General features: G+C 41.3%; 1 protein-coding gene across 17 annotated transcripts in view; it reads left to right on the top strand.

Annotated features, from left to right (window-relative positions):
- LOC135235496 (NACHT, LRR and PYD domains-containing protein 3-like) overlaps positions 1-12,347 on the top strand; it is a 340,665-nt gene that overhangs the window by 171,181 nt on the left and 157,137 nt on the right. The window contains exons 16-17 of one of the 17 annotated variants that reach the window (XM_064301004.1): positions 5,663-5,836; positions 7,001-7,162. The exons of 15 other annotated variants lie outside the window; for them this stretch is intronic. In XM_064301004.1, the coding sequence (XP_064157074.1) occupies positions 5,663-5,836; positions 7,001-7,162 (336 nt within the window). Of the gene's footprint in view, positions 1-5,662; positions 5,837-7,000; positions 7,163-8,205; positions 8,461-12,347 lie in introns of those variants that run through there. One more of the 17 variants, XM_064301024.1, reaches the window with a different exon arrangement.

The raw sequence follows: 12,347 nt of genomic DNA, 5'->3' as shown, positions 1-12,347 counted from the left end.
AATGTCCTTTTCCCTGGTTATATTGGTTTTGATCTTATTCTTCCAGCTTGTTGATGCTAGTTTTAATAGCAGATAGTTTTAATTATTTTTATTTTTGGTATATCAAAATTTTGCTCACCTTCTTCCTGGTCTCTTTAACTTTAATATAAGGTTATACTTGTCATTGTACACAATCGATAATTAATAAAATCACTGGTTGTAGTAAGCACTCATAATTGTGCTTCTTTTCTCAAGGACACAGTATTAAAGGGGAACAGAAGCACTCATAATTTGGCTCTGGTTTGTTTGCTTTTTACCTGATAAAAGATATGGCCCTGCCTTCAAATCTGAAATCAACCTGTATTTACTAGAAAAAAGCTAAAAATTCCCTTTTTTGCATGAGGGTGCAGCCATTCTGGAACATGCTAGGTTTTGATGTCACTGAAATAAATCTGTCTCTAATAGATTGTTTTAAAATGACCTCTTATGGAAATAAAGTAGATGCCCTAATTGACTTTCCAAAAGAAATGTATGGTAACATGAAATGTGTGAAGTTGTGAAAAACTGAGTTTGAAAATCTTTAACCTAGGCGTACGCAGACTTCTGGTGTCTACTGTAAGTTGTTTCTCCAAATGTTTCAGCAGAAAATTTTAGTCATTAGATGTACTGTTTCTCTTATACAATCATTTTTTCCCAGAGGAGCTTCCCATTCTGCTAGTAAAACTAACGATTTGCCCAGTGAGTACCCCAGTAAGGGTGTTACCCCAAAACTTGATCTCGTTACCCGAAAAACCGGTTCTCTGAAACAATGAGTGGAGAGATCCACCTATGGGGAATGTCATCCAGTCTTGACCTTCGCAGAAGCATCCAATTGCACCAAGTCTGGCTCTGACAGACAGTAGCGTGTCCAATGCTATAGGAGGCCACACTGCAGCGCCTGGTGTTTGCTCTGGTTGCTCTGTTTCCCGCCTTTCTACACTGTAAAGCATCTTTGTGACGGTTTGTAAAATGTCTGTCTGTAAAAAGCACCATACAAATAAAACTGAATTGAATACTCCTCAGTGAACATATGCACTTCTCATGCACAGCAAGCAGTGCAGTCTTGGTGGATTTCTCGATTGTAGATGAGATGCTGTCAGGCCAGCAAGGGATGCCTCCTCCCCTGAGGGGAGGGTGGTGTCTGGCACATCCCATGTGGGGAAGTACTAAAGACATTCCACCGCCCAAAGCTATAGCCAGGACCCAGGAAAAATGTGAAGTACTGAAGCCCATAGCAGATGAGGGGAGATGTGTGCGACTCACACAGATCTCACCCCCAGAACTGAGTGGGCTACCGGCCTCCTGGTGACGTTCAGGTGGTAGAACCTAGCAAAACCCAGCCTGCAGCTGAATAAATTTCCTGCAAGGAGACCCCATGGAATAGAGCCCACGATGCAGCCGTGCTCCTCGTAGAATGAGCCCTCAGGCCCAAGGGGGAGTTATCCTCTTTGGATCATATGCCATAACAATAGCTTCCACAAGCCAATGGGACAGCCGCTGCTTAGAGATGCTTTCCCTTTGCAGGCAGGGGCCCAGGTGACTGACTAAGAGCCCTTTCTAAAAGCCTTAATCTTTGCCATATACGTGTGGAGAACACACACAGGACACAGCATATGCAGCCTATGCTCCTCTTCAGAGGAGAAAGATGGTGGGTGAAAAGCAGCAAGCTCTAACATCTCACATGTGAAAGCAGGGAAGCTTTTAGGCATAAAGGCTGGATTGAGCTTAAGAAAAACCCAATCCATATTAGGGGAGAATATTGTGCATGAGAGATGCACTGAGAGCACGTGGAGGTCACTGACTCACTTAGCTGAGGCTAGTGCGAGCAGCAACGCTGTCTGGAGAGACAACAATTTTAAGGCTCAAATTACCTTAAAGAGAGAGCCTCCAGCTCCAGTGATAAATCCCAAGGGGAAATGAGCTTTTTAGCAACAGGCAGAGAATAGTAAGCCCCCTTCATGAACCTGTGAATGAGGGGGTGCTGCCCCACTGCACAGTCTCTGAACCCAACATGACAAGCAGTGAGAGCTGCCAGGTCGACCTTAATGATTGAGACACCATTCCCCATTCAGTGGGCTTCCCCATGACAGCAGATCAGCACTCGTGTTCAGAATTCCTAGAACATCAGTCAATCAATCAAATTGTATTTGTATAGCATATTTCACAGCAATTGTCACAATACGCTTCACAGACAACCCTGGCCTAAACCCCCACAGGAGCAAGCCTAAAGCAACATGGGTCACGCGTAACCATAGAAAGAAACAAGAAACAAACAAAAAAAACGTGGAGAAATGTCCCGTTTTGCCAATTTCACATTTAACCAGCTTAATTGGGACAATGCAAGCGACAAATGTTTAATAAAAGCCAAAAAAAGTGGGGGCTTAATTTCTCTAAACATAATTCTTCAGGATCACTTCTCTTGCTAGGCAGAGGGTAGAGGGCACAAATGGTCATAATACAGGAAGAAACAAGGAGACTCCTCAAGGAAGTTTTCACATAACTTTCAAATGCCCTTATTAACTTATTTAATTTTTTTTTTTGCAGTTTATATTACTCCACAAGGTCTGCCAAACATTTGGTAAGGGGTTTTAAAAGAAAAGAAAAAGACTTAATACATCAGGCTTTTATTATCATTAGTATTATCATTGTTACAATAATAATTAAATGCAGCGCAATAATTAGCCTTTTATATTCGCAATAGCGTGCGAGAATAAAATGATTGGATGGATTATAGGACAAGGACATGCAGAAAATAGGTGCAATGTGTGGAAATTTCAAAAGACACCACGTTTTTAAAAATTAAGTTTCTACCAGCAGTAAAAGTAAGTGGCAATTATCAGTTGTGGTGTTCTCATACAGCCACTAGATGGCGCTGCAGTGTAATTCCAGTTGAAAACGATCATGCCGTAGTTGCATTGCTGGTAGATCGTGCCAGATGAACTGAAGAGTAGCACAGCTGGTACATGGGTCCGGCACAGCTTCAGGTACAATATCGCAGGTCTGACCAATGATATGACTGCTTAGATAAAACCTTCATGTTATTTTATATACTGGTGTATATATTTAAGTTGTCTGTTAAGGTAGGTTGGGCTGCTAGCTAGGTAACTCGTGCCTGAGAGTCTAAAGCCGCGTTTCCACCAAAATTACCTGGAACTTTCAGTCCCAGGAACTACTTTACCAGGAACTAAAAGGTTCCTTCAGCCAATGGTTGTTTGCGTTTCCACCGGGGTCTAAAGTCCCGCGAAGATTAGGCAAATTAGCCCACTGACGTATGAAAAAGCGACGTTGTCGTCGGTTCATCTGTCATATGATTTCTTCTGTAACCCCATACTACCACCGAAGTAGCCTACATTATTTTCTAATAACCGGGACAGCCCGGAGGGGTTTATTCCACTTATATACAACGGGTTACCAACAATGACTATATATGGTTACTTTTGTATTTATTGATTTTTATCGATTTAATCACATGGAATTGAAATATCCTTCTGCAGCCGTTTGGGCATATTTTACCGTTGTCAAGCAAAACTGTCGTTGGTAGTTGAACTTGGACCGTTATGCAATAAATAGGAAATAACAGACCAATAGTCAGATTGTAACTGTTTTATATATCCTCTCAAACACATTCATTATGTTTTTATGCGAACATTCGCTTTCATGTCTTGACATCCGAAGCGACAGAATGCATTCACATTTCCAATATAACTGGCAACAACAGCAGAAAACATGCACACGTTGTAAACAATTTGCTGTTTGATTACTTTCTCATCGTCAATTCTATATAGGCTAATCGCAAAATGACAAGAATAGAACGAAAACTCGGACTTGCGTGAAAATTTAAAGGAGTACCATGGTGATTTTCACACTTTCTCGGTTTTATGTGCTATTTGCACAAGAGGCATTGAAGAAACACAATGAGCAAAGTATTAAATATGTCCGTTCTGTATTTTTGGAGAAATATGCGTTTTAAATTCATCATCCTATTTTCAACCGGTTGAGAAAGTTGTCATTTTTCTACGTCACGAATACAGTAACCACTCCTATTTCCACGCCCCGTAAAGAAATCTGACAGGACACACCGTCCTGCTGTTCAGACAATGTAAATATTTGACTAACGTTAGGTTCACTTAAATTAGAGTGCCTTTAGATTATTTCTGGTTATATTCATTTAGCTAGCTAGCTAACGTTAGCTAGCTAGGAGGTTTGCTTTCATAAGGCAATGCTATCGATAACGTTAGCTTGCTAGTTTGCTTTTATGAGGACGTTATAGTTGTGCTTTCATCTTAACTTGGCTAGCTAGATAGCAAAAATTATAACTGGATATAAGTCAACGTTCTTACCTTAGCTATCTATCGATACTTGATATACTAGTAAGCTAGCTAGCTTGTGAAAATTCAGTCTCCCAAAGAGAGCGCATATCATGGGGGTAGCTATGGTAACCGGGCACGGTCTGTCAATCATAGCTAACTGACAGTTCTCATTACCACGCCCAGACGGTTCGGGTGAATTTTTATAGTGGGAAATTTAGGCTTAGAAAAATACGTTTTAAAGTACATTGAAATGACTGAAGAATAAAAAAATTATGCACATTTGTTTTGTTGTTGCCTGAAGACAACTGGGAAGTGTCACGTTCAACCACCATGGTACTCCTTTAAATTAGTAGTGGTACAGCCACCATTTGTTTTCCTTCGAAGTTACTGCTAGCCGAGCAGCGAAGTGTGCCCTCCAGATGCGAACCATGCACCATAAATTAGTCCATAATCTTCCTGGTCTTTTTGTGGAATTGAGGAATGGCAGAGTAAAATTACGGCAGTCTGAAAAAGCTAAAGGTACGATTACTAGAATTAACCTGTTATTTTACCATGACAAAAAGTGCGGAAGGTGATTTCCAGTTTGCTTTTACTGTATCACCAATGTGAATTACGCAGAACTACCGCATACCTCACATAACTGTATCAAACGTTTTGAGTCAATTACAACGGACTAACAAAGAAAATCCGGAAGAAAATATTCAGCAACCGAATTAATCCGTTTGAATGTTTTAGTACGTAATATGCTGTCCCAGCACGAATGCTTAGCATTTTATAAAACGAATACTAAAGCAAGAAAAGAACAGAAGAGCACACGTTATAATTCCAAGACGTTGGCAGGCTATAACCAAAAGTAAGTAGTACATTAATAATTATATTAATCTATTAATAGTGATGAATATTGAACGTTTTTAAAACGTATAGATGTTCATGGACCAAAGAACATGTCAGGTGAGGTAAAGTGCACCACAAAAATGCTTTTTTTTGTGTTTGCAGATTAGATGAATGTTTGCGAGTCAGATAAGTTCATCATATGAAAAGGGTTTGGCAATGAATCCCTTGCAGTAGACTCCCAACCTTATGGTTTCATCATATTTATTGGTGAATAGAGCCCAGTAATTGCCTTAGACTTTTGTGAATTACTCAGAATACGTAATGAACTTAATTTACACACCCCCTCCCTGTTTTTGTGTGTACATCTCAGGAATGCGTAGGTGCATATATCTCAACTGCCAAGGAACACAGTGTCACAGCTGTGAATTTATGTGCGTGTGTGTGTGTGTGTGTACGTGTGCGCCTATGTGTGTGTGTTTGTGTGTGTGGTCTCTCCACAGGCTGGGTTGGTGTAATCTCACAGAGGGCTGCTGTGATGTTCTGGCCTCAGTCCTGCGTTCTCCTCACTCAGAGCTGAGAGATCTGGAGCTCAGAGACAACGAGCTGCAGGATTCAGGAGTGACAGCGCTCTCTGCTGGACTGGAGGACCCACACTGTAAACTGCAGAGACTGGGGTGAGTACAAACACACACCCCTTCAATAAATAAGGGCTACAATGTGACTAAATACAACACTGATGTCAATGTTTCTAATGTGAAAACAGACACTCCACAGAACTGAAACAGCATGTTCCTGTTCTTCCTCTTGGAAGAATAAGACTCTATACACATGAATGAATAAAATGAATTAGTCCTGTTTCCTGAACTGTAGTGGGGTGTTAGTCTCGCATAGCCAGACCCATCTCCACACTTTGTTTCAGCGCTGTGCCAGCGCTGGAGAAAGGTCTGGCTCAACCCATTATCATTCCGCTATAGAGGAGAAAAACGCTCTGGCTTGTTTGTATTTATTTAAACCAATCACAATCGTCTTGGGCGGCGCTAAGCCCAGGATGCAGTGACGGTGCCCTTGCAAAATAGTGTCGTAATGGAGTACTGGCCAGCAGCTATTTTCTCGTCCGTGTCTGGATCTTGCCCGGCGTACGCTGCAGCTACCCCCCTTGACTGCAGGGTTTTCACCTGGTCCTCCATTATCGCGACCAAGGGGGACACTACCAAAACCATGGCATTTTCACGCCATGTCTCTGTGTTTACCCTCGCTAGCTCACTGCAGTCGATAGGCCATGCTTGGTATATGAAACTTTTTCCATAACCGGTGGGCAAACATGCAAGAACGTCCCTGTCAGACAGCAAATGTTCTAAACATATTCTTTGTATTTACAACCATTCACTGAAAGAACCAAGCAGGCCTGCCTTATTGCACGATCCAAATCTTCGTCAAAACTTGCCATTTTCAGCGTGCAGGTTGCTAGCTTGGAGGTTGTTGTTGTTTCACGTAGCGACGGGGACTTTGAAAATGGTAACACACAGATAGCGGAAGGGGAGGTGAATTCTGATTGAAATAGTCGGCCAATGGCAGGCTTATACCCACAGTCTGGGTCCTGTGAGTCAGACTAGTGGGGTGTAAACTCAAATGCGTTTGATAATTACTCACTCCACATCCATTTTATTTTATATATAGCTGTAGAAGGTGTGTAACACTTCTATGTGTTTGACACACGCAGCTCTGTTAGTTTATATTAATGTGTGTAAGGTGTGTAGCACACTGCTATGTGTTTGACACACACAGCCCTGTTAGTTTATATTAATGTGTGTAAGGTGTGTGTGTCCTTCTCTCTGCAGGCTGTCAGGCTGTAGAGTCACACAGAGAGGCTGTGATTCTCTGGCTTCAGCTCTGTGTTCAAACCCCTCACACCTGAGAGAGCTGGACCTGAGATACAATCACCCAGGAGACTCAGGAGTGAAAGCGCTGTCTGCTGCTAAACTGGACACACTCACACTGCTGTAAGTACAGAGAGTTTCCACACTGCACCTCACACACACACACACATACAGACACACACATGCACACATACACACACACACGCAGAAGGGGTTGTGGGGGGGGATCTACAGTGGAGGGTGCTGCGCGGGATCACTGCAGTAAATAGTTTTATTTCTGTGATGAACCCGGCAGGATCCCACCATTGTCCATTCTGCATGGAGAGAGAAACTGTTAATCATTGTTTTTTGGGGTGTCCCAGACTTCAGCCTCTCTTTTCTTTTTTGGGAAGTTTATTTTGGTTACTAGGGGGAAACATTTACAAGTAATAATTTTATCTTTGATTTCCAATAAAAACAAAGACAGATAAGTGCCAGCTCATTAATTTAATTTTGAGGCGAGAATAGCTATTTCTACAATTGAGAGAAATATGATTGGTGGAGGGGACAGACAAGATGTGGTTGTTGTAGTTAGGGGTTTGGTCAGGGACAAAGTGATGGTGGAGTTTCAGTATTACAAAGCAATGGAGAGCCTGAGTGTGTTTCAGAGTGTGTGTGTTATAAGGGTGTTTTATGTTCAGTGGAGGGGTGGGAGCTATTTTTGCACACGGAATAGGGTGAGGGAATGGAATAAATTTCCTTTGTGACAGATTTGTGTGTTTTTCATATGATCGTGGTTTTGTGTTTTATTGTGTCTTTGTTTTTATTTATGTGATGTCATTGGTGTGTTGAGAGTGGAAATAAATGATTGTTAAAATTCACAATTCTGTTCTGCTGTTCTTACAGTGTGGACCATGGAGGAGGGATCAGGACCAAACCAGGACCCAGGAAATGTGAGTGTGTATCGACATAGAACACTTTCCATAGATACACATTCTGCTGTGTGTGTGTGTGTGTGTGTGTGTGAGAGAGAGATTTCTCTCTTACACACACAAACACACAAACAGAAACACACATGTACACAAACACACGCACAGAGGTACTAAGACAGCCCTTTCTCTCTCACACACATATTGAGGTGAATATTAATAATGATAATTAATCTCATTAACGTCTCTGGTGTGCAGACGGCTGTCAGCTCACACTGGATCCAAACACAGCACACAGAAAGCTGTCTCTGTCTGAGGGGAACAGGAGGGTGACAAACACACCGAGGAGAGAGCAGCCATATCCTGACCATCCAGAGAGATTTGAGTTCTGGCCCCAGGTTGTGTGCAGAGAGAGTGTGTGTGAGCGCTGTTACTGGGAGGCTGAGTTCAGTGTGTCTGAGAGGGGGAGGGTTTTATAGCAGTGACAGATAAAGGAATCAGCAGGAAAGGAGCGGTTCTGACTGTGGTTTGGATGAATAAAACTCCTGGAGTCTGATGTGCGTAAACTCAGTACTCTGTAATGTACTGTGACACGTTTGGGAATAAAACAACACATACCTGCTCCCCCTCCCCTACCGCAGAGCTAGGAGTGTGTGATGAGATGATGATGATGGTAGAGGGTGTGTGTGTACAGGGTAGGAGTGTGTGTGGACCGTCCGGCTGGCACTCTGTCCTTCTACAGCGTCTCTGACTCTGACACACTGACCTCCTGCACAGATTCCACACACACTTCACTCAACACACACCCTCTGTGCTGGATTTGAGTGTGGACTCCTCTCAGTGTCCCTCTGCCAACTGGAGTAGAGACACACACACCATGTGCGCGCACACACTCATATACACAACACACCAACACACCACACACACCACTCACCTCATATACCATCACACACACACACCCACACCTCATATACACATACACATACACACACACACTCAAACACACACACACACCTCATATACCCACTCACACACACACCACACACCAATACACATCACACACACACCATACCTACGCACACACACACACATGTACACACGCTAAACCACTGCACACACACACACACACACCCTCATACCAGTCACACCACACACACCTCTCTCACACATCACATCCACAGTCACACACACATTCACACAACCACCACACACACAACCATGCACTCACCACACACACATACACTCAACACAAACACTCAACACACACACACACTTATACACGCACACAACATTCACCCATACGCACCACCACACACACACACACACGCACACTTCAAACACACTCCTACCAAAACCTTACCAGGCACAATTTCAGCCTTACCCAATATTAACCTCAGTACCACTTAAACCCTGACATAAGAGTATGATCTTCAGCAGGCTTCAGGTTACACACATCTGCTAAATTGTCATTTTAATTCTTACTATTATTAATACATTTATTTTCAAATGTTAAACATGTTAAATATACTTTTGATTATTAAAACATTAATATAACATTGAGTGTAATAATGGCAAATATGGCAGGGTAAAATGTTTTTGAAGTAATAACTCTCTCCTGTATCTGCATCTTTGTCTAAGAGAAGCCAGTGGCACTCCTCCACTTAAATGTGCATTTTACTAGTTTTTATAGTTGCTTTCATTCATTTTCATAAGAGTTCCAATGTGCAAATTTCTGTGGGCAAATGTAGCTGATGCAGAATGCAGAATGGTCACTGCAGTGTACTTATTTCCTTTCATTACTGTGAACAATGATGGGTTGATTTTCCTTATTTATTGGGTCTGTTGCTTTTATTTTCTGTATTTTCAGACGGTAATCTTCAATGATTAAACCTGAATTATAAAAAACATCAAATGTGTTGGTGTTATGATTTATTATTGTGTGATGTATTTAACTCCTGTGACACAGCAGTACTTATTTCATATTCTGTATGGGATTATGTTTGGGCAATATGAGCAGATCAGCATGGGGTTAAAATCTGCACAGTTGAAGCAATGATATTCATCTATAGTAGTGGAAAATAATTTAATAATTATAAGAAAGTTGTGTAGTGTCTGAATGATGGTTGCTTCTGTTATTGTACTGTAACCACAATTCAATACATTTAGAAAAGTCACTACTTGTCTATTGAGCAGGTGTGTTTATATTACCTCTCAAAGAAATGGTTTTCCTGCAGGTTTTAACCTGTATCTGCTGCACATCAGTTGAATGGATTAGACCACGAAGCCAAAATCAAGGCAGAAGTGTAATTTGCATGACATCCAGTCTCTGAGATGTTCCTGAGACCCTACATTTTTTTTTTCATTTTTTCAGATGCATTTCTGGTAACTGTAGTCACACATTACAAATGCATTACAGTATGGTATGATTGCTTTGACTCAATGTGCAAAACACAAATTGCTGTACCTACATACAAAGTGCAAAATTGCACACTCAGTTTTCACAGTACTGTCACTTTGTATTAAGACGTCCAAATTGTTATTGCTAGACATGCAGACTGTGATAAAGTCAACATGCATGCAATCCTGTCTTGTCACTTCCAACCACATTGCCCAGGTGAGTTTCATTGCAGCACGATTGGTATTCCCTTCAGCACTACATAAAAGGCTGATTTACAGCACTACATTCAGCACTTTCTGACAACATGGAGAAGCCCAATGCAGTTGGTATTGATGGACGAATTTAGATCTTGATCGAATGAATTTAGAGCCACTGTGATTGACCATGTTATAAATCCAGGCCTAACAACGAGAGAAGCTGGAAGGATTGTACAGCCAAACTTTAAAAGGTCAACAGTGGCCTCTAATAAGAGTTTTTGGACTGAACATTGATTAGTCAATAATTTACTGCAAAATGTGATACTGTAATTACAATGCTGAGGTAAAAACATCGTTTTGCTCAATGTCTACAAGACAAATGCTCGAAGAGGTTTTAACGCATAACCATATAAGCATCATAATTTCCTTTAATAAGTCATTAACTTCCAAACTCATACACATTGCCAATTGCCATTAAAAGTATTAATATTAAAATTGTGCCAAGTTACATGAGACAATATTGGCTATCTTAGCTCACACAAATTAAACAAGCTGTATTCCACAGCAATGCTGCTCAATGTTTCCTATATTCTTTCAAGTAATTTGGCCTTGATAAAACATTGTCTGGATCATTTGTGATAGCAGAACAGCTGTGGAGGTGTGGTATTCAAATCTCTTTGTGCATGTGTGTGTGTGTGTGTGTGGGGCTGGGGCCTGGCAGGCTGTGTGTTAATGTACTCTTGAGGCAGTGTGCTGTGTGTGCTCTGTATACAACAACAATAAGCATCGTCAGTGCGTCGGCCAGTGCATTTCTTTGAAATTGCACCTCCATCCTCATGCTAAATGGAATTTAATAAAATCATTATATATCATGGCAGGAGCTGGAAATGGGCAAAAGTATCAGAGTATTTTTTTGACAACTATCAGATCTGTGAGTTTGTTGGAATACTGTAAACACAAAGCAGATGCATTCTGCCACCTGATGGCCATGTGACAATGCTGCAAGTGCTCCAGAGATTGAGTTTCAAGGCAGAAGTTGACAGATTCTCAAGAGTTCACTGAACTGAAAGTAAATTACAATGTAAAAGAAAGAGAAAAGGTAAAGAATCATCAATGCCGTGTCTAACCTTGTGTGCAAAGGGCAGTGGGTCCATCTTGTTTTTGGTATCATTGAGTATAAATGACAGCACTATTTTCTCGAAAAAATCTATTGCAAGTGATGTCAGAGTGATCATGCTGGCTTTTTAACATGACTTTTGACGGTACTATTCTTTAGAAGTATGTGGTCAAAATGTAACATTAATCAATGAAAGGGCAATGATAGACTATGTATAATCCCAGCGATATACAAACTGTTCTTGATTGTTAAGACATCTGGATCATTTGTGAAACACAGCAGTTCATAGCAATGTATCCAGCAATGCTTAAAACATGAGAACAACTGTGGAGGTGTGCAAATGACAGTTGAACAAATTAAAGACTGCAGTACTTTAAGGCGCAGGCTGTTCCATTTAAATCTCACTGTTGCAGAATATAAATGTCTGGTTTGGCAGGGCATTATTTGAACATATTGACAGGAACATATTTGAAGCAGGTACACGAGGTAGACAGGACCATACCAGGTCAGACAACCGTTTTCCACAGTTACAGGTTTTGTTACAAGGAGCACCAGAGAGGTACACATGCCACAGCTTGCAGAGGAATTCTCAGAAGTTTTCTAATGCCATATGCCAGTACTTTCATTAACAGGAGCGAGCTTGTCTGAGTAAATGTTTCCCTGTTTTAATTACATCAAACACCCATGT

The sequence above is a fragment of the Anguilla rostrata genome, chromosome 12, assembly GCF_018555375.3.
Source record: "Anguilla rostrata isolate EN2019 chromosome 12, ASM1855537v3, whole genome shotgun sequence".
Taxonomy (NCBI): domain Eukaryota; kingdom Metazoa; phylum Chordata; class Actinopteri; order Anguilliformes; family Anguillidae; genus Anguilla; species Anguilla rostrata.
The sequence above is the reverse complement of the archived record's forward strand: the minus strand, read 5'-3'. Positions and strand labels throughout refer to the sequence as shown.